A 23,880-nucleotide genomic window follows, 5' to 3' on the forward strand; every position below is an offset into this window, starting at 1 on the left:
TAACAGTCGCTGTGATATTAACAATATTATGTTGTAGTCGATTTATTTTGACCCCGGTGGTATTTATTGACCTCAATTTTATCTCAGGAGCTGTGGATTAAAAGATTACAACTCCACATTTTAGAAATATTCATGATCTTCTGCAGATGTTCGAATTAACGTAATCTCCAAAGGCGTTGTTATTCGGTGTTAATTGTTGGTAAATGATGGAATCTACATTGGTGAGTTCGGCTTAGTGAAGATGAGGATCATCATTAATCTTATTCAGAGAAGGAATACAAATGTTTACTTCTGTGCTTTCCGTTGTTGTATTTTGTTTACGACTACGATGATGTTGATAGCAAAGAATAAACACTATCATAACTGATCCAAGCACCAACCCCATAATAAATGATACAACGTATCCTACATAAGTTGGTAAGTAATCTTGATTAGCTGGTGCTGTTTCGTGGGCATCCTTCGTTGTTGTGTTGTTAACATTACTAATGGTCGTCTCAGGTATGTAGGTAGTGGGCGGTAATGCAGTCGCAGCCGTGATCGTGGCTTGTGGTTGAGAACGTATTTGTAGATATCGTACTGCTACTGCTTGACCCTTCCCGTTATCCGCAATGCACACATATGACCCAACTAAGTCTTTCTGTACAGATGGGATAAAAAGACTGCCGTCTGGTTCAAGACGGGGAACAGAATCGCCTTCAGTACCAATTACAATGTCATAAGGAGGTATCCATTGAATATGTGGAAGTGGGACACCGGTAACATCAACAGTCAGTGTTATGGATTCACCTGTCCCAACATACACCCATTCAAATGAGTTGTTAAATGTCGGTGGGACACACTGAAGATCTGATACTGCTAAATTGGCAATGTTTGTTCCGGTATACCCGATTGGATATTGACAAATTAGTTTGGTATCTACTTGTGTGTTATTGTGTATCCATCTCTTGAAAGCCTCCATGTGGCAGTCACATGACCAGGGATTTTCGGCGAGTAGTGCAAATTCTAGTGCTGTTAGATTGTGAAAACTTGGTAAATGGTTTAGTTCATTGCCAGTAAGGTATAGATAACGGAGATTTGATAAACTCTGAATAGTGTCAGGAAACTGTGAAAATTTGTTAAATGCAATGTTCAAATAACGTAATCCTGATGGTAGCCGGGGTAATTGTGTAAGTTTATTGAATCTGAGTCCCAAGTTATATATTTCGGGAAAACTTTGAATTGTTTCAGGTAGATGTGTAATGTCATTGCCCTCCATATATAAATAATGTAGATTTGGCAATCCATAAATATTTAGTCCGTTTTCTTGTATGTCTTGTGTAAAAGATACATTTGTGAATCTATTATTGGCAACATGCAAGGTTACCAACTTTGTGATATTATGGACTGTCAGAGAATGTAGTTGGTTTGACATAAGAAATACCCACAACAATTCAGTCAATGGTTGAAATATATCATGTGGTAAAGAAGTGAATTTATTATTGGAAAGGTCGAGTAATTTTAAATGTGTCAATGTAATGAATTGAGTAGCAGATAAAGATGTCAGTTCATTACTATGAACATTCAGATATGTTAGTTTTGTCAATGAATGGAATATCGTTGATGGTAATAATGTTATTTCATTGTCGTAGAGGCGTAACACAAGTAGATTGTATAACCCATTGAATAATGATGTATTCAGTGATTGGATATTGTTATAGGACAAGTCAAGTTCTGTTAAATCAGTCAAGTTGTGAAATATTTCACTTGGTAAAGATGTCAATGAGTTGTGGGATATATTAAGTTGCTTTAGGTTTGGTAACTCTTTAAAAACAGTTTCCGGTAACGATGTTAATTCGTTACTATGTAGTATAAGTTCTGTTAAGCTGGTTACGCCAGCAAAAGCACTTGGTGAAATCTCGGTAATTCCGTTCCATCCGAGGTTTATGTACCCCAGCCCATACAATTCGATAAAAGCATGTTCCGGAATTGTTGTTAAATCATTATATTCCAATACTAATCTCGTAGTATCAGATGGAATATTTGAAGGAATTTCAGACAGACCACCGTGACTGCAATCGACATGCATCTCTCCATCACTGTCTTCACAACTGCATACAGATGGACATCCTTTCAGTGTACCAGAATTCATCAGCAATATAGGCACCACATATATGAAGAGAGTGATTTGCCAACTCATTTTGATATGATGGTCTGTAATAAAAAAATGTATTATTGTTATTTTGTTAGAAGTACATTACACATGCATATTATGTCTAAGAACTTATTTCCGATAGGAAGGCCAATCTATTCTGATTAACAATACACTGAAATACAATATATTTGTATGACATGGGATTGAGTTTTTTTTTCTTTCTCGAAGTTAAAAAATGAACAGGCTTGTTGGATTGTTTTTTGAAACTTATTGTGGTGCGGTGCGTTAAAGTGGTGACTGATGAATACCAGTTTCTAAGTACAGTAACCCATATCTAAGTTGTGGGTGTCGGAATCCAAGCAATAATGTGACTCGTCGAAAAGTCACCACTTACCGAAGAGCCTCGTAAAAAGGCAATATTTCCGCATCGTGAATGAATAAATAACACTGCTACATATATGGGTTTATTTATAGTATTTACTTCCTTCATTGAAAAACAACACGACAACACAATAACATATTGACAAATGGTATATCGTTTCGTCAAAAGTAGAAATCTGCTATATGTACTGGAACAAGAGCGAGAGTAATGATTGCATATCATTGTATTGAGTTTTATAAGACCTTATCAAAGTTCTGGCCGACAAACGAGTTTACATCTTTAGTCTAGTCACCGAAAGCGTTTGTAACTTAATAATTAACGAGACAATCGGAGTTTTATGTTGATGATATCGACAGGGGTTGACAACTCTTTGGCACCGTTTGTCTCACACCCACCGTTTAACGGCTACTGAAATACTAGTACATGGCGCAAGGAATCATTAGCTAAACAGTTAATACAAATGTTAGGAAGCCATTCAATACACGCAATTTAGTGAGGCATGTTTTTTTCTGTGCAAAGAAAACGTGCGCGAACGCATAGCATGGGCTAAGAAACGCTAAGTACAGGTTAAATCTAATGGATTTTTAGAATCTGGTCCAGTTAAATACGGACATACGCAGTTATAGTGTCAGATTAAGAGTTTTGAATACATTATTTGTGAGTTTAATAAAATCTCACAGTTCAGATATTATCGCAGATCGAAACTATTATTGAGATTTTCATATATAATAATCTAAACACTAAATATGTGGGAGGCGTTCCTGTTAGCCATTTTACGCGGGTAATCGCATAATACGTCATTCGTCCGTACAGCCACATACCACAACTTTCAATTAAAATTTCGTAACTATAAGTTTACTATATGGCCATACTAGACTGTCGAGAACATTTTAAAATAAATCAGCTGAATAAGCAAGCTGTAATTCTTACCTTTTCCGAAATAAAATCGACGAATTCTTGAATTCTGAGCAAAGCTGAATCTGTAATGTGCTGCCCCTATGTGAACAACAATGACGACAAGTGATATCACGTGATATGTTAAGTGTAATGCACTTTTCTTTATCAGACCTTTTTATTACTTTTTTTATTGTTTTCCTAGTAGTGCCAAATCCCTTGGCAAAACAACACAGGAGACAGACTGTAACAATACTCAGGAAACGTTACTTTATAAATACCAGCTTATACCCTGCGTTTTCACCACTAGTGGCCGTAACTTGCATTATGCCATATTACGGTACTGAGTTTACATTCTACATACCAGTCTAGCAAAGTTGTGGAAAAATCGCTGTCTCCAAAAACAGGCCATAGTTCACTAAAACACTCCGAGGACTTTTAAACTGCAACAACGTAGACGCGAGCATAAGAGCATTCATAAATCATGTTAGTTGCAACATATGCAAATGAAATCAATTATATTATGAGGTTATTACGTGGATACCTCAAAGTATGCACGAAGACGGTACAGCGGGAGTATCGACCGACGCACAGTGGAGGTCGATTCGATGGCGTACTGTCTGAGTGCATACTTTGAGGTATTCTCGTAATAACATTATTACAACTGTATACATCTTTTTCACCCAAGCATACATCATGGAAATACCGAAATCCAAAATGTTTAGAACAAAATCAGCGAACTTCTTTGTTTGGAGTCCTTTGTTTTATACTGAGTTGCGATAAAGTGTGATTTGTTTAGGGCACAACTCATTTGTAAAGAGTCAAACCTGATAACAACATGTGTGAATAGTATTTGTAATGTGCAATCTAATGTAAGTTGAAAAAGTTAAAATAAGTGACAGATTTTATCATGGACGCCTTGTTTACCTCCATGGATTGATGAATATATAATTACTCACTGTTCATGACCATTTTCTGAGAATGCATGCAATAGCAAACTGTATTGCAAATGTTGTGTGAAATCGTTGTGGGTAAAAACATTTGGCATGAACAAAACGCTTCTGTGACGTCAAAGTGACGTATATGGGTAACAATATTTGACTGTGTAGTTTGTCTTCTAGAATATAACACAATCTTCATTGATAGACAATTACAGATAGAGGGACTGTGATTAAACAAACAATTTGACTGATTTCTTCAGCCTGATATAGCGCCATCTAGTGACAACAAAACAGTAATTACAAATGTACTTCTTATCTTCAAGTTCGGGGCGGAGCTGTGGAACGCCGGAAAAGGAGCCGGAGAAAATAGCTAAATTCGAAAAAACAACAGGAACTCAACCTTGAAGTAGTCCTGAACAATCCTGAGTTTTCGACCTTTGTTTTCACCGTGATGGTTGCCAAGCGGTGAAAATGCCCGGATGTCCGCCCCGAGAATACGATGTACCGTGAGAAATTTCATTATTTCTGGAAATTACGTAAATATATTGCGTGGTGATACTGAGCAGCATTTTTTTAAACCACTGTTTCTTCTATCGTGAACCTTGTAAACCAAGCGAAATTTCACAGTGGCAATTACAACGCGCCTCTGCTACCGGATAATCCAGTTAACGGAGTTAGCTTTTCCCAACTTATGTCCGGTAATGCAAGCAAATCGGCCGTACAAATATAAAGAGTGAACGTACAAATTCACATTTCTGCTTTCTAAAATTGTGATTTTGTGGAGCACCCCGAAGCGATGTTTCACCCTTGGTTTCATACTGAAAACTGGCGGCCATTTGTCCTTTTATATATTTTTGGACATATATTTTTTTTTTTTGCATAATTTCAAGTTCAAATGTTGCAAAGTTGTCCTCACGCTAGTAAAACAAAATAGTTAATTATGTACATAGAAAAGTGCTAAATATTAATAAAAACGCAACGATAAACAGCTCCGCGTGTCATTGTTTTTCTGCGAAGTTAATGACGGGATTGATTGAAATGGATTGACAGACGATTATGCAAATCACTGCCTCCTTCTCGCTGATAAGTTCCGTGCATGCTCCACTCAGTCATAACATCAACAACATGGCTACCGCCTGTGCTAACACGTTTATATCGCAAGATTCTCGTAAAACTAGAAAACCTAGTCCGTCAAAAAAAAGTATGAATACAGTTCGACCTAAAATTATCTTATGCTGCATGCTGGTTCTTATTACGACCAAGATGTTTTTTTTAGTTCTGACTCCGATTCGGGCTCTGATCATCGTGACGCTTTGGACGAAGCAGCAATACCGTTCAAGAAAATTAAACGAATCGACGTCTTTAATGTAATATATTCGTAATTTAGATATCTCATTTCGGTGCAGCTGCAGCAACTTACAGCTGTTTTTACTTTCAACGGACGCGATAGGACGAAGGACTTAATCCCATAAGCACGTATTCGACTTTGTGTTTATTTTTGTGATAAGATTAAATCGTTGCCCCCCCCCCCCCCTATTTACTCAGTAAATATATGACGCCATTTTACCGGGTGGTTTCCGAAACTTTGTTGCATTTCCCCAAAAAATATCCGTCGCAGTATGATTATTTTCGTCGTTTGGGATGTCAAATATACGAGTATTATCCAAGCGAACATGAACAAAAATAATCGTTTCAAATAAGTCCAGACGTAGAAAGACAAGAAATTACTTTTATGCAAATTTGCCCATTGTCTGACAGACGCCGGATCGATGGAACATTTCATTTCAACAGAAGATTATATACCAATAACTGTACGTATTGCATTACTAGTATTTGATGAAATTAAAACGACAGAAATCTTGGAGGTTTATTTATGTTTATACCTCCATGAATATAATAAAAACAAACGGTAATTTATTTAAAAATTTCAAAAGTTTTCACTTTTGAATCCCATTTCAAGAAAACAAAGGCTCGCATTGTACAGTCCGGGCACGGTCTGATTCCCAATTTACAACCATAGACTTCAGTAACATCAGTATATTTAGTATATTCAGTATATTTACCATACGTCTGTTTTGAGTGGAGGAAACTCAAAAAAAGCATATTTTCGAGAGAAACAGACATACACTTAACTAGTTTGAGTAAAAAAAAAACATTCTCACACAATTCTCCAAGTGCTAACTAAAATGTACAACAATACATGTAGGTAGTCAAATTCCATTCTCACTGTGAAATACAGGTTTGAATATAAGCGCCCACGAACCTGGGTTTCATTTTGGCGGTATTGCCATCCTATACGCAATGACGTCATTTGAAATATTACAATGTTATTCAAGCTGCCAATAAAAACTTCGTTTCAATTGTGAATTTTATAAACATAAAAAAGAAGAAAATTCCTTTGGTGCGCCGAGAGCGCAGTACAATTTATCTAGATTAAAAAAAATGCTTAACCTTGTGCATAGATCGTACCTGTGTACGGGGACGCGTTCGGTTGATAGATGTTCCCACGGCACAACACCCTGCGTATCTCAATAGACAAAGGCCGGGATGATGAAAAATACAACTTTTCTAATGGAATAGAGTGCCTCGGTACCAAAAACGATAATAGATTAACACATATATCCAGCACTCCCAGTTCGGAGTCCAATTGTGGATCATGAAATCGGCTACATCGCGTGAATTAAATTAAAAATGGATGATGGATGATTGCTCTGTACCTACGCGTTTACATTTTGTCCGTCTTTACTCGTCATTTTTTTAAAGACATTTCAGTTACAGATAATTTTGTAATGCTTGGTACGGATGGCCATTGACAAAACATGGAACGACCCAAAACAAGCCAAACGAACCAAAACGAGCCAAACTATCCTAAAACGAACCAAAATTAGCCACAAAATCAAAAAAGGTGAACGATTAACCGTTTTGAAAGGATATTTCGAACTGGCAGTTGGGGACGCTGTCCCCAAACGACACAATGACTAGTTTTGGGCTCGTTTTAGGCTATTTTGGCTCGTTTTGGGTCGTTTTGCCTGTTTTAGGACGTTCCATGTTTTGTCAATGGCCCCCAAAAACAAGCCAAAAAAGTGACAAACGACCCAAAATTAGGCACAAAATCAAAAAGGGTGAGCGATCAGCCATTTTTGAAAGGATTCTTTGCACTGGCAGTTGGGGGTGCTGTTCCCATCTCGCTAATTTGGCGATGTCCCAGAGTCAACACAAGGTATCCTCGGGGGCTCTGTGCGCGCTGCTGTGGAACGCTGGTCGAGCCGGTGAAAATTCGAGAAAACAACACAAACTCAACTTTGAAGTAATCCCGAACAACCAAATTTATATATGTTACACACGTAGGGCTAATCTTGTTACACTGTTCAGAGGAGTCTCAACAATCATCCAAAAGTACCGTTTTCTGCGAGTTTTTGACCTTTGTTTTCACCGCCGCGGGTTGCCAGGCGGTGAAAATGCCCGGATGTCCGCCCATGACTCAAGTAAATAATTACATATGCAAATAATTAAATAATAAAATGATAAAGACACTAATACACAATTATAATACATCAACAAATAATAAATTGGTCCATGGCTAACCTAAGTTTCCCGAAAACTACTAGTATTTGGTTTTTGGCGTAATTTCCATTGACACGCAGATCGCTGTGCTGAATAGCGCCACCTGTGTTGACACAATGCGTAATTTCAATGAATTAATTAGCAGTAAGCAATTTAGGTTTAGAGTTTAGCTGTGATTTTCAGAGCTTTACCTGTATTAGTGACATTTGGTTTTTAAAAATAGGATTTTGAAATGAACGGCTAAAAAAAAAGCCTACTTTTATGTTTAGAAAGAACTTCCGTGGATACAGTCAGGCTGTCTTTCGGCGGAAGGGAGTCAACGCAGCCAAAAACCGTTCTCACATGAATGATACGTCATAATTCAACAAGCAACGCTCATAACATAGCTCATTCTTCCAAAAACTGTAATTTACATCATGAAATCTAGGATACCCCGCCACGTGTAAAAGATGTTTTATGCCAACATTCCCTTTAACTCCGATAAACACTAGCTGTAAACGTTATGTGAAGGAGCATAGTGGGCCCGTTTCTGGCCATATCCAACATAATTAAAACATTTTACTGAGGCACAAAGTATATGTATGGTGTAACCTTTCCTGTATTATATTGTCCCAAATATATTATATAACTATATAATGCAATGTGGATAAAGTTACCAACAGACACATTAAAGGTGCCTTACCTTAACAATAATGGATGTTATTGTATTATTTGTGACGTCACACCTACCACCGGAACCATGTTCCAAATCATTTACCGAGAGCGATACTTGGTGAAAGAGTAACACACATTTTAACACATCTCATCTTTTAGCAGACGCCAGGCGAACTCATAAGTCATCTGCTTCAGATAAATATCTATACCGTTTTACATTTGCAATTGAGTACGGAGTCTGCCGCGGGCATAATGGTAAATAGTTTGTGCATTGTATTGAGTTGGCATCTGTTGACATACTTGGCATCATATCACTCAATGTATCATGTCGCATGGGCGGATGATTGCGGGGCTAATGTAACATATGACCAATCGCGGTCATCTCATAATGACGGATCGATAATATTTAAACACCTTTTATCCCTTTGAGTGTTCTGGATTATATTAATATAAACACGGGTATTCTCTTTACCCTTTTTAGCGTTTAGATGTTTAACAATCATGCGCGATGCGCGCGGTGATATTTATTCTATCGGGGATTTTTCATTAAAAGGTAGAAGCCTATACTGGTCATAATTTTTGACAAAATTGGTCATAAATCGCATGACAATGTTCATTAGTTTATTATGTACAATCATGAAGCTAATGTTCCATGGTACAATAAAATGACATTATTTTGTGTGTTACAGTACAGTTATGCTTTTTGATAAATGTGTTCTAATATTTCTTGAAAATTGCTATTTTAGAACAATTCCAGAACACAAAAAAATGCATTTTTTGACACTTTTAAAACCCAGATTTGTTAAATAATTCAGAACAACAAAAAGTACTCCATCATTAACAATATATGATTTCTTCAGCCTATGTCGCCAGGCTAGATTTTGAAATATTGCTTAATATCTCATAGGAACCTGTGGTAAAAGTGTTATAATAGTGTCAAAATGACGACTTTCCACTAAAAAATAGAACCATCAATTTCTCGAAAAAAAAAGGCTAGTGACCCCCATTTTTTTTTTAGGTCAATATTCTTAGATTGGCTTGAAGTACAATTTATTGCAAAATGAATAAATTCTGGGTCTTTTTATTTATGAGTAGGCTTCTACCTTAAAAACTCGTGAGTAGGTTTTGTCAAACAATATACAGAGAAAATTTTATAAAACAAACGTTTAAAAAAATAACTTACTCCTATAATAGAGCGAATACAATATTACAGCTGCACCGTAGTAAAAAATCCAGCTCAAAACTTAAGAACAGAGTAATTGCCTTTTTTACATTCCAACATTTTTATTGTTCAACTCTATATTTTTTCTATAATGTCAGCGTCATTCACAGAGATTCAGACAATCTAATGGGTGAGTCCGTTTTGCGATCTGAATACAACAATCCCCTCAAATTCGTTGCTTAAAGTGCCTGTGCAATGCCCACCCACACGCTTCCCATTTTAGATCTGTGCCCCACTGAAATGGGCAATTATTGATTTTTTTGCTGAATATGATTACTCGTATCCAAGTAAATTTGAGATATTTCCCGTGCTGTAGCCACGCCCACCTATCCTGAAACGGTCGACTGTTTCCGGATTTCCGACTCTCGCCGAAAGGGCGCCACCAAATGCAAAAATATGAGAGGAAGCCATACCCCTGGGCCGTACTTTTATATCACTGTGTCATTCAACGTACAACTGTACTTTTAAACGATATACATTTTTTAATCGGCGTTTCTTTTGTCTATTTTATTTTATTTTTATTTTTGAGAGAGCGAATTTTTAGAAGTTGTTTTCACAACAAACTTTTATGATGGTTAAACGTTGTGTTGTGGGCGGTTGCAGTAATGCGTATAGTCGTAGTGTAAGTGGACGAAAGCCGTGAAAATAACGAGAAAAGGTTGGGGTGGACTTCCTCCTAACAGCGTCATATGCAGTGTCCACTTCTGCACCTCAGATTCTTTTTTTTTTTTTTTTTGAAAAACTGTCCTTGTCTATGACAAAACAACTAGGTTTTAACGAGAAACGCCGACAATACAAAACGTTTTCGAAAAAATAGATTTCGGACCAGCCCATGATCAGTGAGACGGATTTCAGAAGGGGGAGAGACTTCGGGTATGTGTTTCAATTGATTTGATTTTTTTTTGCGATCCTGATTATCGCTTTATAGAGACCACCCGTGATATGTAAAAAGGTAGCAGTAATTTTGATAATGACACGAAAACGAAGCGTCAGACAAACAGGAAATTACGCAGCCCTTAGGCTGTTTTCATTTTCGCAGGCTAAAAGTGTCTAGCTGCAGTTCTGTAGCTCGCTTGGTTTCGCGTTAACATCACGACGAACAAAATAACCGACAGCGAAACCAAGCGAGCTACAAAACTGCAGCTAAAAAGTGTCTGAATTGTTCGGTTATTGGTGTTGAATGTCGAATTCACACCTTTGTTGCCTTTACTTGCAGCTTGATCGGCGTAATAATTTACGGAATAAGAATCCGGGCTTGAGCTGTCAATGTATTTTTTTAATATGATGTCATAATCATTAAAATCACGCTAAATCCACTCTGAATTTGTCTGTATGTGAGTCGCTCTCAATTATTTTTGTTATCCAATTAAACGCCGCCATTCACGCACTTGTCCCCTTCATGACTCACGCGTTCAACCTTTACAATGCGGCAGTCATTTATATAGTAACTGTGTTTTGTCGTTTTTAAAAAAATATTTCTCTATTTTATAAATCAATAGTGTCTAGTAACCTGCTAAATAACAAGACGATTCAGCCGTCAAATTTGATTTTGTCCAATGCCGGAGTCCAGCAACAGTGTACAAACGTGCTCCGGTGACGGTGACAGTCACGGTGACTAGCTACACCAGACCGGACATATTTCGCATCTGACTCAACCCCATGCAACAAACTTGATACTATGTGTTCATTATGGTCCATTCTTCCTCGACGAACAAGTACATAAGTGGCAATTTAGTCAAAGACGAGAAAACAGCACAAGAAATTTGCCTTATTTAAACGTATCGGCAATGCAAGCTGCCCAGCGACTTCCCTTTCTGACGTCACAAGGGGAATTTCTGTATGCAAATGAGAAGCTAATGAGGAGCCTCGTTTTATAATAAACAAAAATAAAGTTTCCATAGACTAAGTTAAAACATATTTTTTCACTTAAACAAAAATACTTGTGCTTAGAAACATAAAAAATAATAATATTTATGTATAAATGGATAATTTCTGGCGTGAAAATAGCAGCCATTTCACAGGCACTTTAAAAATTCACCCCCAGCAAAATTTACTGATCACCCTTATCACAAGTTACAACGCAATTTCACAACGCATGATACTGTCCTTTCAAAATGTGAAAAACGCGTTGTAATACCCCTCCATCTTTAAGATACAGGCCGGGCGATACAGAGCAACATAATAAATGGCGCCTGTAATTTTACAGTATTGACAGTTGTTTTGACGCCTTTTGTAGTAGGTTCTGACTTTATTTATGTATTGCGATGCCTTATTTAATTTACTAGTTACTTCTTAATAATTATCTAGTATAGTGTTTATTCTGTTAAGATTGATTTATTACTTAAAATTATTTTGTATTAGATTATTGTCTCATAATTATTTAGCATTTACTTGCTCATATTATCAAGAGGTTTTTATTAATTTATTATTTAAATCTTATTGTATCGTTTGGGGACAGCGCCCCCAATTGCCATTTCGAAGTATCTTTTTTTGATTTTGTGGCTAATTTTGGCTCGTTTTTGTCAATGGCCCGTTTGGCTAGTTTTAAGTTATTTGGCTCATATTTTGGGGTAGTTTGGCTAGTTTCATGTTTTTTTGTCAATGGCCGTTACGTCACTTCAACCAATTTCGGCTGGGAAATTGTAACTTATTCTTAACTTGCGCTTTTCAGTCGCAGGTACGCAAGGGCTGTGGTCGGGGCATCTATCAAGCAAACGCGTTCTCGTACATACACACACACATTGATCAACACAATAAAACACACATGATGTTATGACACTTATTAATGACGGTAGTTCTCTTTTTGGAGGATGTGGTGGCCCTGAAAAGGGCCATTTGGTTTGTGTGTGCTTGGCTGTCTATTTAAGCACGCTCGCCACGGATACGGCGGGCAAGTTGGATGTCCTTCGGCATGATTGTGACACGCTTGGCGTGGATGGCGCACAAGTTCGTGTCCTCGAAAAGCCCGACAAGGTAGGCTTCGCTGGCTTCTTGTAGAGCCATGACAGCAGAGCTCTGGAATCGAAGGTCGGTCTTGAAGTCTTGGGCGATTTCACGCACTAAACGCTGGAATGGAAGTTTACGGATTAGAAGTTCGGTGCTCTTTTGGTAACGACGGATTTCACGGAGAGCTACGGTACCTGGCCTGTAACGATGAGGTTTCTTCACTCCTCCGGTGGCTGGTGCGCTCTTACGTGCGGCTTTAGTTGCCAACTGTTTGCGTGGAGCCTTGCCACCAGTAGATTTACGTGCAGTTTGCTTTGTACGTGCCATGTTGAGACCTTCTTCTCGATCAAGAATGAAGTGATATGGATTCGACAAATGGCGCCACAATATTTATACCACAGAAGAACCATTGTGATTGGTCAGGACCGGATTATTGACGTTCTAAGATTGGTCCATTAGCGTTGTTTCTGATTGGTCAAAATTAACGAATTGTTATTGGTTAAAATTGTGGCAGCTGAATCCGAAAATGTACTCAAGCTCGACAATTTCTTGAAATACAGATTCGGATGAATCTCCGGCGTGAAACTCTTTTTGTTATTGTATTTACAGTGTTTTCTTGGAAGCAAGTAGAACACGGTATTGGAGGGGTATATGCATGGCGGAGGCAGGAAGGTTATAGTCCCATGACTATAGACTATCTAGACTCGCCAAAGCAGGGCACCAAAGTTTTTCATCACTCATCGGATCAATTGGCTCTTTTTTAGATGGAAATGGTTTCATTTATAACGATACGAACGAAGGAACACAATTTTAACATTTGTACCTCCATAGTAACGCATTATTATTTATAAGTTTGACGAGGGGGTATAAAGGACAGTATATATCCAAAGTGAGAAAACGGGGAATCTGGTTGATTTATAAAAGTGTATTGACCGATTGTGAATGATTCTATTGGACGAGACGCCCGAAAACCTATCCAATCAGTAGCGAGGCCGAAAAAAGGCGGTAAAATTTCAAGGCCATATATCGTGACTTCTTTCACGTTCGCAATTGGTGTATAAAGTACGGGACGCATTGCACATAATCATCAGTTGACTATATTCCTGTACTCATCAAACATGTCTGGCCGTGGTAAAGGAGGAAAAGGTCTAGGAAAAGGAGGCGCCAAGCGTCATCGTAAAGTTCTTCGTGATAATATCCAAGGTATCACCAAGCCAGCTATCCGTCGTCTTGCACGTCGTGGTGGTGTAAAGCGTATCTCTGGTCTCATCTACGAAGAAACCCGTGGTGTATTGAAGGTTTTTTTGGAGAATGTCATCCGTGATGCCGTCACCTACACCGAGCACGCCAAGAGAAAGACCGTCACCGCTATGGATGTTGTCTATGCATTGAAACGCCAAGGCCGTACTCTGTACGGATTTGGTGGTTAGACTTGCTAAACACAAACCAAACCAAACGGCCCTTTTCAGGGCCACCACATCCTCCAAAAAGAGAACTGCCGTTACTGTAGTGTGTCGTTGATTCTATGCTTGTGTACAGTCTTTTGTTTATTAAAAGTGTCCACGGGGTAATCCAACTTTACCCATTTATACACTTCCTATAGCATTTCAATGAAAAAAGCCACATACAGAGTGAATGTATGAAAGTATGTCTACGTGTATTCTTGGAGGTTTTACCTCCATGGTGTATTTCATAAGCTTACTCATAGCATGGCTAGTTTTCTCTGTGTGTGTGTTTACAAAAGTTGATGGTTTCCCTTGGCTTGCTTTACCAAATTCACATACATAATGATAAAAACGAGAAAGCGAGTTTGTTATGTCCCGAATAAAAAACGTACATTTACACAGTAAAACAAATCTGTCTTTTCGTGCTACAGCTTTGAACATTTCGCGTAAAGTCAAATTTTGTTATTAATTATGAACAACAGCGGTACAATATAAGTATATAGTTCTCATTATAGCTCTAGAACACAAATATAAACATTTTAATTCGGGTTTAATGATTAATTCGAAGTTAGAATATCACTTTTTAGCAAGTCGTTGGCCACATCTGATTCATTTCGAATTTACCTGGAAACGTGTGCTGATGGCATGACACATTGGCGGTTGTGGAATTGCATATGTGTGGGATATTTGAAATATTTATTAAATTATCTTTATAAAAAAGTTGGGATGTATTAAATAAACGTTTTAAAAAACAGATCAGTAATATGGTGACAGAAGTGGCAAAATGTCATGAACAAATGAGGATTTATCCTGGGGTGTGGGGTGACTTACCCTACCCCTCAGCCTGCTCAAAAAAATAGTGGGGACAGACATGATTTAACACGGAGTTTACAGAGACACGTATAGCAAACATTGTACGGTAGTTCTCTTTTTGGAGGATGTGGTGGCCCTGAAAAGGGCCGTTTGGTTAATGTACGCTAAAGCATACGATTTACTTGGATTTGGCTTGGGTTTTCTTTGGCAGAAGTACGGCCTGGATGTTAGGCAGTACGCCACCTTGTGCGATGGTTACACCGGACATCAATTTGTTTAATTCTTCGTCGTTGCGAACAGCCAACTGCAAGTGACGGGGGATGATTCTCGACTTCTTGTTGTCACGGGCGGCATTACCGGCCAACTCGAGGATTTCAGCGGCTAAATATTCGAGTACAGCTGCCAAATAGACTGGAGCCCCGGCACCGACGCGCTCGGCATAGTTACCCTTTCTCAGGAAACGGTGTACACGACCAACTGGGAACTGTAGACCAGCGCGGTTGGAACGAGTCTTGGACTTTCCCTTTGCTTTGCCTCCTTTACCACGACCAGACATATTGGTATAATAGTGTCAGCTTAGCTTGATAAAAAAGCTATGAGTATTCGGTTGCATAGTCCCCAGTATTTATACTTCCCGCTCGGATTCTGACCATGTACTACTTCAACCAATCAGAATACAGTATTGGGTGACCTTGTTAAAGTAAAGGGCGGGGTAAATAATACATGACCTATGTATATGTATACACATGTACTAGTATTTAAAGTCGTGTTTTCTCTTGCGTTCGCTGCGTTTCCCGCCTTGCTTGTCGAATCCTTCATTTGCATGTCGTTCACTATTTATAGTGGAACCTTTGTACGTTGCTATCATTAAGAACATTATTTCTAACGTTCAATATGCCTCCCAAAGCTAGTGGTAAAGCAGTGAAGAAAGGCGGTAAGGCCAAGGCCGCCCCTCGTAGCGGTGACAAGAAGAAGAGAAAGAGGGGAAGGAAAGAATCCTACGGTATCTACATCTACAAGGTGTTGAAGCAAGTTCACCCTGACACCGGTGTATCATCCAAAGCCATGTCAATCATGAACAGCTTCGTCAACGATATCTTCGAGCGTATCGCATCAGAAGCTTCTCGTTTGGCTCACTACAACAAGCGTAGAACCATCACCAGCAGAGAGATCCAGACAGCCGTCCGTCTCTTGTTGCCCGGTGAGCTTGCCAAGCACGCTGTCAGTGAAGGCACAAAAGCCGTCACCAAGTACACCAGCTCCAAGTAAAATGTATGCCTAGCGTACGCAAACCAAACGGCCCTTTTCAGGGCCACCACATCCTCCAAATAGAGAACTACCGTAACACTTAACACCTTTCATGTAAGCCATTGTATTTCACCTATGTTCATAGTATCAACAACAGCAGTTGTAGCTAATAAAACTAATTAGTTAACTTAAAGTGTATAATGTCCCAACTGTGAATTCGTACTCCTCTACCACACTGAAAAAAATACTAGTATACAGTACTTCCTGCATGGTTGTAAATTTCGATCATATACTAGTATGCACAAATTTTGGCAGTTTGTTGGAATGCGAGTTTTCTATGGACCCACATATATCCAGACTGTGCTTACGGGTCACCCATTTGAAATAATAGGGTGTGGCTGAACGAGTAAGACCAGTACATTTTTACCCGCGGTCTGTTATCTATACGTTTTTTGAATGTGACAATATTTGTTCCCTGTGACAAATTCCGTGACTTTTTCTCTCTGTGTCTAGCTTGCATTTTTACAGCAAATATTCTGACCACCCCGCGCGAAGTTGTCGACCCCTTAGCGGGAAAAAGACAATATTCTGCAAAGGTCACAAAGGCTGCTTATTGCATGTCATTGTTCAGTTAGACACTTATAAAAGGCGTAGAACAATGGGACCATCAATATCGCCATCTGAATTCTTCTTGGAGCATACTAATTTAAAGCGGAAGGGTTGTCACTTGCGCACGCTATATATATGTTTATTCAGTACCATTGGCCATAGGCCATAATGTACACACTTAAATGTAACACAAATAAATAAATGAATCGTTTGACAAGAATAATCACTGCTACTGCTTGTCTGAATATTACAAACTTATACTTCACCTATGAATACCAAATTAAATTTATATTTCAGTTAAATTTCCTTCCAACAAACTATGACGTTTTTGTAAAGTGTAGAATACGTATTTTGCAAGATTTTGTATTGTGTGTGTATTTTCAGATTGCAGTAGCAAAATAAATTTCCATTCAAGCGCTGGGCAATAGTAAAACTTGTGTATAAAACGAGTGCGCACGCACGGGAATTGAATCCCATGCGACGATAACACACACGCTGAAACACATATGCTCATGGGTAGTCGTTTGTTTGTAAACAACGACACGTTATGGCCATCTGACGCATGCGCAGGTGATGACCCCCGCTTTAAAGCTAGAAGACATTAGAAAAAAGGGAATAAATTAACCTAGAAGCCTACTCATTATGTTTGAGAAAGATCATAAATCGTATGAAAATGTTCATTGGTTTATTATGTAAAATCATGGAGCTATGTGATAAAGAGGAAACAGAAGATGTATTCCATTTCATCCTATCTTGTTCGTTTATATTATAAACAACAAAGAAAACGGCTATATGAAGCTGCTTCAAAATCCATCCCTGGCATTACGAATCAAGACAAAAAAAAACTAATTTATTTTGATAATGAACGAAAATGACATAATTACTAAAAAAGCCATATTTATTAAATGCAAATTTCACACAAGGCAGCAAAATCATTATATTATATTTTAAATTATGTGTTCATTTCTGTTTTGTTCCCGTCATGTAACTTTACTGTTGATCTCTCTGGGGACAGTGTTGTGTCTAATAAATATATATGATTTATTGTACATACCAAATAACCAGTGCAGACGTGATGTCATTGTTTCATCGAATGGATACTTATAGTTTTGTGCTACAAGAACACTGTGTATTGTCTACGATAAGTCAGTATCAAATAACAATATAAAACACTATTCTCACAGACGGACCGGAACAGGAAATCAGTAGAAGACAAAAGATTTTTTCCTTAGCGTGGGGGAAAGTTGGTTAGGGTGGGGGAAAACAGAGGTGTTAATCCGAAAATTCATTGTCTTCTCCAGTTTGTGATTGGTCCTGGCAACGTTTGGGGGATCGTTATGTAGCTCCGACTGTGAGAATAGCCTGTATAATAGGAACCATACTTACACCTAAAATTTCAAAAACGCTCCAGAGGGAGGTAAACCCTCGAGTACCCGCACAAAAAAAGAAATTATTTGTCGGGTTGCATTTTCCGTACAGTCATTTCCTGAGTCATTTCCTGAGTTAGCGTCGTGATCAACTTTTTATTTACACCCACTGATCGACCCTACAATAAAATAACAACTTTAATGATTCGTAAATTACAATTACGACAGTATAATGTTGAATCAATCTGAAAGATATTAAAACTGGTCTGGGAAATCTATTTTATTTACTTTTTGTCTGCATGCTGATTATATTAATCTCGGAATTAAAATTATTATCAGTTCTTCCAGTGTACTTGTTAGTGCAATTAAACGAGCAGCATAATTTATCAACGATATTACACATAACATATTTTTACTTTGAACGAAAAAACAACCCAACTCACAGGATTGCAATATAGCTCACTGTTTTGCTAACAAAGTAGCAATAATGATATCAGCTTACCAAAAAAAATGTTACGTTTGAACTATCAATATTTGCTATTTTGTTAGCAAAAAGTGAGCTATATTGCAAACCTGTAGGTTGGGTTGTTTTTTCATTCGCAGTAAAGTTACTGTGTGCTGGTAGTTTGTGAGCATACATTTTTTAATTTAGTAATTATTTTCTATATTTTGGCTTTGTAAGGAAATTTTCTAATTTGAAGGTTTTTCTGACTTGATTTCTTCTAAAAGATTGTCAAATCAACGCCGATTTGATCTTGAATGATACCGTAACATGTTTTACTTCTATAACTTATGATAACTGTCCTCGAGAGTAGTTTATGATATATTTTCGTGTTGTCTTTATTATTTTTTAAACAATTCGTCAGATTATTGAAAAAACCTGTTTTGTAAAAACGCCCTCTATACTATGCATCCGGGAACTCTTACACCCGCCATATTGGAGGCTTCTTGTACTGTGTGCGTTGTTTTGTTGGGTTCGACTTTTTAAAATAAACAACTAAATTACAATATTTTGTGTGTAGATGCTTTGATTTGTTTTCTTTCAAACGCTAAGATGTCCAAGAAAGACGCAGACGTGGATCTCGAGGTGAGTACAACCGATTTCTGTTCGTATTTTACATGTTTTGTTTAGCACGTGACGAAAGAGGTCGCGTCTAAAAATAACAACATGGCCGTACATAAGTAAATAAATCAATTTACGCCCTTTCTGCAGCTATCCAGGGACCAATTTACATAGTCATACCGCCAATAGTTGTGTTATTATAATCATTTCTGTTATGTTTTCATCTCACCAACTATGTTTGTTGTGACAATATCGTCGACGTCGAAGATGTGACCCCCGGATGTGACCCAACCTCCCAAATTTGTCACTCGGCTCAGAACTCATTTAACAAAATAAGGGGGAGTACTTACACGTTTATTACATAATAGTCTGTACTATCTTTTATTTATTTCTGTCCATCCAGAATTATATTCCTGAAAAAGTCAAAAAAGCTGAAAAGAGAATAGAATCGCATTCCTACGACACGGAGGCATGGAGTGTTTTAATTCGCGAAGCACAGGTAATGTGGTCACTGGACAGACATGTATGTCTGTCTTCAATATTTTCAATATTTCTGAATGGTGAATATGAATATAAAATTGCTTTCAGTTGTCACTTGCATATCGCTGCTTTAAAAAAGCTATCCAATAAAATCTGTCTAAACCCAACTACAGTCAAACCTGTGTTAACGGCCACCTGGATATAGCGGCCACCTGCCTATAGCGGTCACAACCGAACAGTCCCTACAAATTTTACATGTAAAGTACCCTGTTTACAGCGGCCACCTGCCTAACGCGGCCAACGGCCACGCTTCAGCGGCCGCAGTGAACAGTTGAACTGCATATAACGGACATAGTTCCCGGATGTCTTGCAGACTACTGCCTTCCACCTCAGACAACTAATAAGCTCACAAAGGACAAAGTTAGCACGTTTTCACACCTTTCATTCAACCGATGGCTTCGGCAATTATGTTTTATTCTTGTTTATAATTCAGTTTACCACGGCAAGCACACCGTACCGATGGCTATGGAACGCCAAAAACATAATTACGAATTTGAAACTGTCTTGATAAAAAAACATGCTGTCATTAATGTTTTGTTGAAATATGTATACCATTGGAATAACTTACAATTTTGTTCAATTAATGAATCGAGCAATCACAACGATGACGACCCGCAAAAGTTGTGAGTCGCCAGGACACAGTCACGGTCCCTATGCCAGTGTAGGAAATTCCTGCCCGTCCGCACGCCCGAGACGGGTAACTTTCGTATCGGACTGGTTGAATTTCAAACTTCCCTGTCCGGTGGTCGGGTAACATGTTACCACATTCTTCCGCCGAAATTAAAATAAAAACAAGCTACCATTCTTTATATGTGCTCTAAACATTTTAAACAGAAACGTGATCAGCCAAAACTATGAAAATATTGCATTGCCGTCGCACATCGCGACTTGCCGACACGCATTCTCAACCCACAACACGGAATCCATTGACTTATTAACATAATAATAGGTACGTGACCTCGGGTCAGGTCCTATCTCCCATGGTGCAGTGACACTTCCGGTGACCCCTGACCAGTTCTATCGTTGAGTAGTTTGTTTACAAAGTTTTCATTTCGCGTACAACATGTATCGTTTTTTGGGGATAGACCCTCCAACAAAGAAACAGAAGTCGAGCATCGATAGAATTGCGGCAAATAAGGAGTATGACCAGTCAAAACGTACTCGCAAAATCGTTCCAAGCTGGAAGACGGAGTTCAAAGAATGGCTGGTCACCGATGTAGCCCTGCGTACAGTGCTGTGTTTACGGGGACGCGTTCGGTTGATAGATGTCCCAACCACAGCCCTGCGTACCTCCATAGACAAAGTCGGGGAGCGCACCGTAATTGGTGCGCAAGTTAAAAATAAGTAGTTTCCCAGCCGAAATCGGTTGAAATGACGATAGTTATCCGTAACAACCATTACAAAGTTATCTGAAACTTGAAATGTCTTTAAAAAGCGACTAGTAAAGACGGACAAAATGTAAACGCGTTGATACCGGAGGAATTATCCACCAAACGCCGCCATTTTTAATTTCATTCACGCAAGAGAATGTGTTTGTTTTTAGGGCAAAGTAGCCGATTCCATCCACAATTGGACTCCGAACTGGGAGTTCTGGATATATCTGGTGATCGATCATCATTTTTGGTACCTGGGCATGTTATTTCATTAAAAAAATTATATTTTTCAAAGTCCCGGACTTTGTCTATGGAGGTACGCAGGGCTGTGGTGGGGACATCTATCAACCGAACGCGTCCCCGTACACACAGCACTGTACGCAGGGCTAGTCACCGATGACACCGGTAATCATACGGTGTATTGCCGTATCTGCTGGGCTATTTACGGGCCGTTATCAAACCGCAAAATACCAGACAAACTCCGTAAGTACGGAAAGGGATCGTTTGTAACCGGCTGTACCAATTTAAGACATGATGCCCTCACATGCCATGAAATGTCAATTGGTCATAAACAAGCCAAATCGATATTCGACGCAAAGAATGCTCCACCCACAGTCACTTGGGGGCTGAAAATCAATAAATACTAATTTTTTTAAAAAACCAAGTTTTATGGAAGGACAGAGGAGAAAGAAGTTGAGTGCTATACAGGCAGTAGAGCAGCAGAGAGCTGCTGAAGCACTTGATGAGGAGGAAGTTGCAGAAGCTGAAACAGATGGTGATGGTGATGCTCATTTGGTAGCTGGATTAGATTCTGACTATGGTTCAGATTTTTCTGATCTAGCCGAGAGCAACAGTGACACAGACGTCTGATATATCATGTTCTGAATATACATGTTCTCTACAGCTACTTTGTTGTTAAAATAAACCGTGCATAGTATATTGTATACAACTTGTGTTTATTTGTGTGTGTGTGTGTGCGAAAATAATTGAAAAAATGTGCGGGACTGGTAACATTTTAGCAGGGCTTGTAACTTATGAAAGTTACCAAACCTGATGTCTGGTATGTAATCTGGACAAATTTCCTACACTGCCTATGCATGTGGCTGGGGTGAATCGGAATGCTGACGGTAAATCCTCGATCGAATTGATTACCAACAAAAAAAACATAACAGCTCACTTGTTATTTAGTATCGATATTTATTCACTTTGAACTCCTATAATTACCGATAAATACGCATGTAACTGGAACTGATAGCAAAAAGTAAAAAAATCAACGCAACGGCCATGCCTGTTTATCCATCCAAATAAATTATGCTAATTAGCCTTGCGCATGTGCGTTCTTGTTCTTCCGGGGTTATGATAACTCGGGTCAAAAAGAAGAGTCGTTTCCGTTAGCCCTGCGTTAGTGTGTATCGATCACTGCGAGGGAATGTGTGTGCAGTATCGTCTCGTTGTCTAAACTAAATTCGTTCAACAATTTTTTTTCGGTCGCTACTGCCTCGGTACATGTAACAATAGATGCTTTTAACAATGATGTTAAATTGACCCCAGTTCGCCGGCCCATTATTACCTCCATGGGTGGCCAAAGCCGCCAGGCATAGTTCACATGTTCCTATTGTTGCACCAGTACAATAACATGGAAATCGCACAGATTTCGATTGCGCAAAGTAATGTTTTGATTAGGGATCAACCATTTCGTAAGTGAGGTAGGTCGAGAAAATTTTTGAAAAAAAATGAACGAAATGTTTAGGGAATTGTGATTTGGGAGGAAACTTTCAAGTTGTCACGTACATGTAACTGGAAGAATACAATAGATAAGTGTTCTTTCCGTATACGTAACGTTGTAGGGATCAATAAAGCACTGCTAACTGTCCCTCTTCCTTCTCCTTGAAAGAATTTGCTATAGCCCAGAAACATTCCGATTTATTAGAACAGTTACCAGACACAATAGATATTTAAAGAAATAAAGAAATTCAGAATAGCTAAGCAAAGCAAGCGGAGTGATTTCTTTAGTAGGAAATGAGACTCAAACTGCTGCTGAACATCAACTTTACTGTACAAATCTTCAAATAATTTTCATACTACTCATTATTGTGCAATGATCGATTTTTTGTGAAATGATTTTAGTTTACATAATACAATTTAAAATCAACATTTTTATTTGTAATAAAGTGTTTGGATACTGTGTACAGTAGTGTAATAGTGTGTCAAATGGGGTTGCGAGATCCGTTTTAATACATTCAGTGCCTAATTAATATTCATGAATAAATTAGTGAACCTGTATAGAAAGGCCACCTGTCTATAAAGGCCAAAATTTCAAAGTCCCTTGGGTGGCCGCTATAGACAGGTTTGACTGTACATTGACTGTATGCACAATGCAATATTACCATGGAAAATATTTAAATTGGCGTTCATTTTGACAGACAATGCACAAAACACTGGTATGTAACTTATAGACAAGACACTGTGGCTACACAAGCTGACTTTAGCAGATCAATCGTTTTAGATGACGCATACATACAGACAATAATCTAGTTGCAGATCTGTAGCTCTTGGTTTTTCCTCAGTTTCATTCTTTTATTATTTCACCTGTTTCCCCTGGGGTGTTGGTAGTGTTACAGAGTACAGTATGACTTGCCATACATGACCGAACTAGAAATTGGCCAACAAATTTGGCCACGAGTAGCT

The 23,880-nt window shown here is 38.4% G+C and overlaps 4 protein-coding genes and 1 pseudogene across 4 annotated transcripts in view; 3 read left to right on the forward strand and 2 right to left on the reverse strand.

The window, feature by feature from the left end:
- Positions 1 to 12,553: 12,553 nt before the first annotated feature.
- Positions 12,554 to 13,061, reverse strand: LOC100370926 (histone H3). Its single transcript, XM_002740649.3, has one exon. It carries the CDS (start codon positions 13,059 to 13,061, stop codon positions 12,651 to 12,653), a length of 411 nt encoding a protein of 136 aa, XP_002740695.1. The 3' UTR covers positions 12,554 to 12,650.
- A 768-nt stretch (positions 13,062 to 13,829) lies between these two features.
- Positions 13,830 to 14,211, forward strand: LOC100371079 (histone H4). The gene has a single exon (XM_006823924.2). It carries the CDS (start codon positions 13,853 to 13,855, stop codon positions 14,162 to 14,164), a length of 312 nt encoding a protein of 103 aa, XP_006823987.1. The 5' UTR covers positions 13,830 to 13,852; the 3' UTR covers positions 14,165 to 14,211.
- A 959-nt stretch (positions 14,212 to 15,170) lies between these two features.
- LOC100371231 (histone H2A-like) lies at positions 15,171 to 15,548 on the reverse strand. The gene has a single exon (XM_002740651.2). It carries the CDS (start codon positions 15,546 to 15,548, stop codon positions 15,171 to 15,173), a length of 378 nt encoding a protein of 125 aa, XP_002740697.1.
- A 317-nt stretch (positions 15,549 to 15,865) lies between these two features.
- Positions 15,866 to 16,433, forward strand: LOC102805217 (histone H2B, gonadal pseudogene; annotated as a pseudogene).
- A 2,700-nt stretch (positions 16,434 to 19,133) lies between these two features.
- The window catches only part of LOC100371844 (cleavage stimulation factor subunit 3-like), a 53,143-nt gene continuing 48,396 nt past the window's right edge, over positions 19,134 to 23,880 (forward strand). The window contains exons 1-2 of the mRNA XM_006823926.3: positions 19,134 to 19,303; positions 19,683 to 19,778. Coding sequence (XP_006823989.2) covers positions 19,271 to 19,303; positions 19,683 to 19,778 — 129 coding nt within the window. The 5' untranslated portion in view covers positions 19,134 to 19,270. The remainder of the gene's footprint in view (positions 19,304 to 19,682; positions 19,779 to 23,880) is intronic.

The sequence above is a fragment of the Saccoglossus kowalevskii genome, chromosome 12, assembly GCF_978046115.1.
Source record: "Saccoglossus kowalevskii chromosome 12, keSacKowa6.1, whole genome shotgun sequence".
NCBI lineage: Eukaryota > Metazoa > Hemichordata > Enteropneusta > Harrimaniidae > Saccoglossus > Saccoglossus kowalevskii.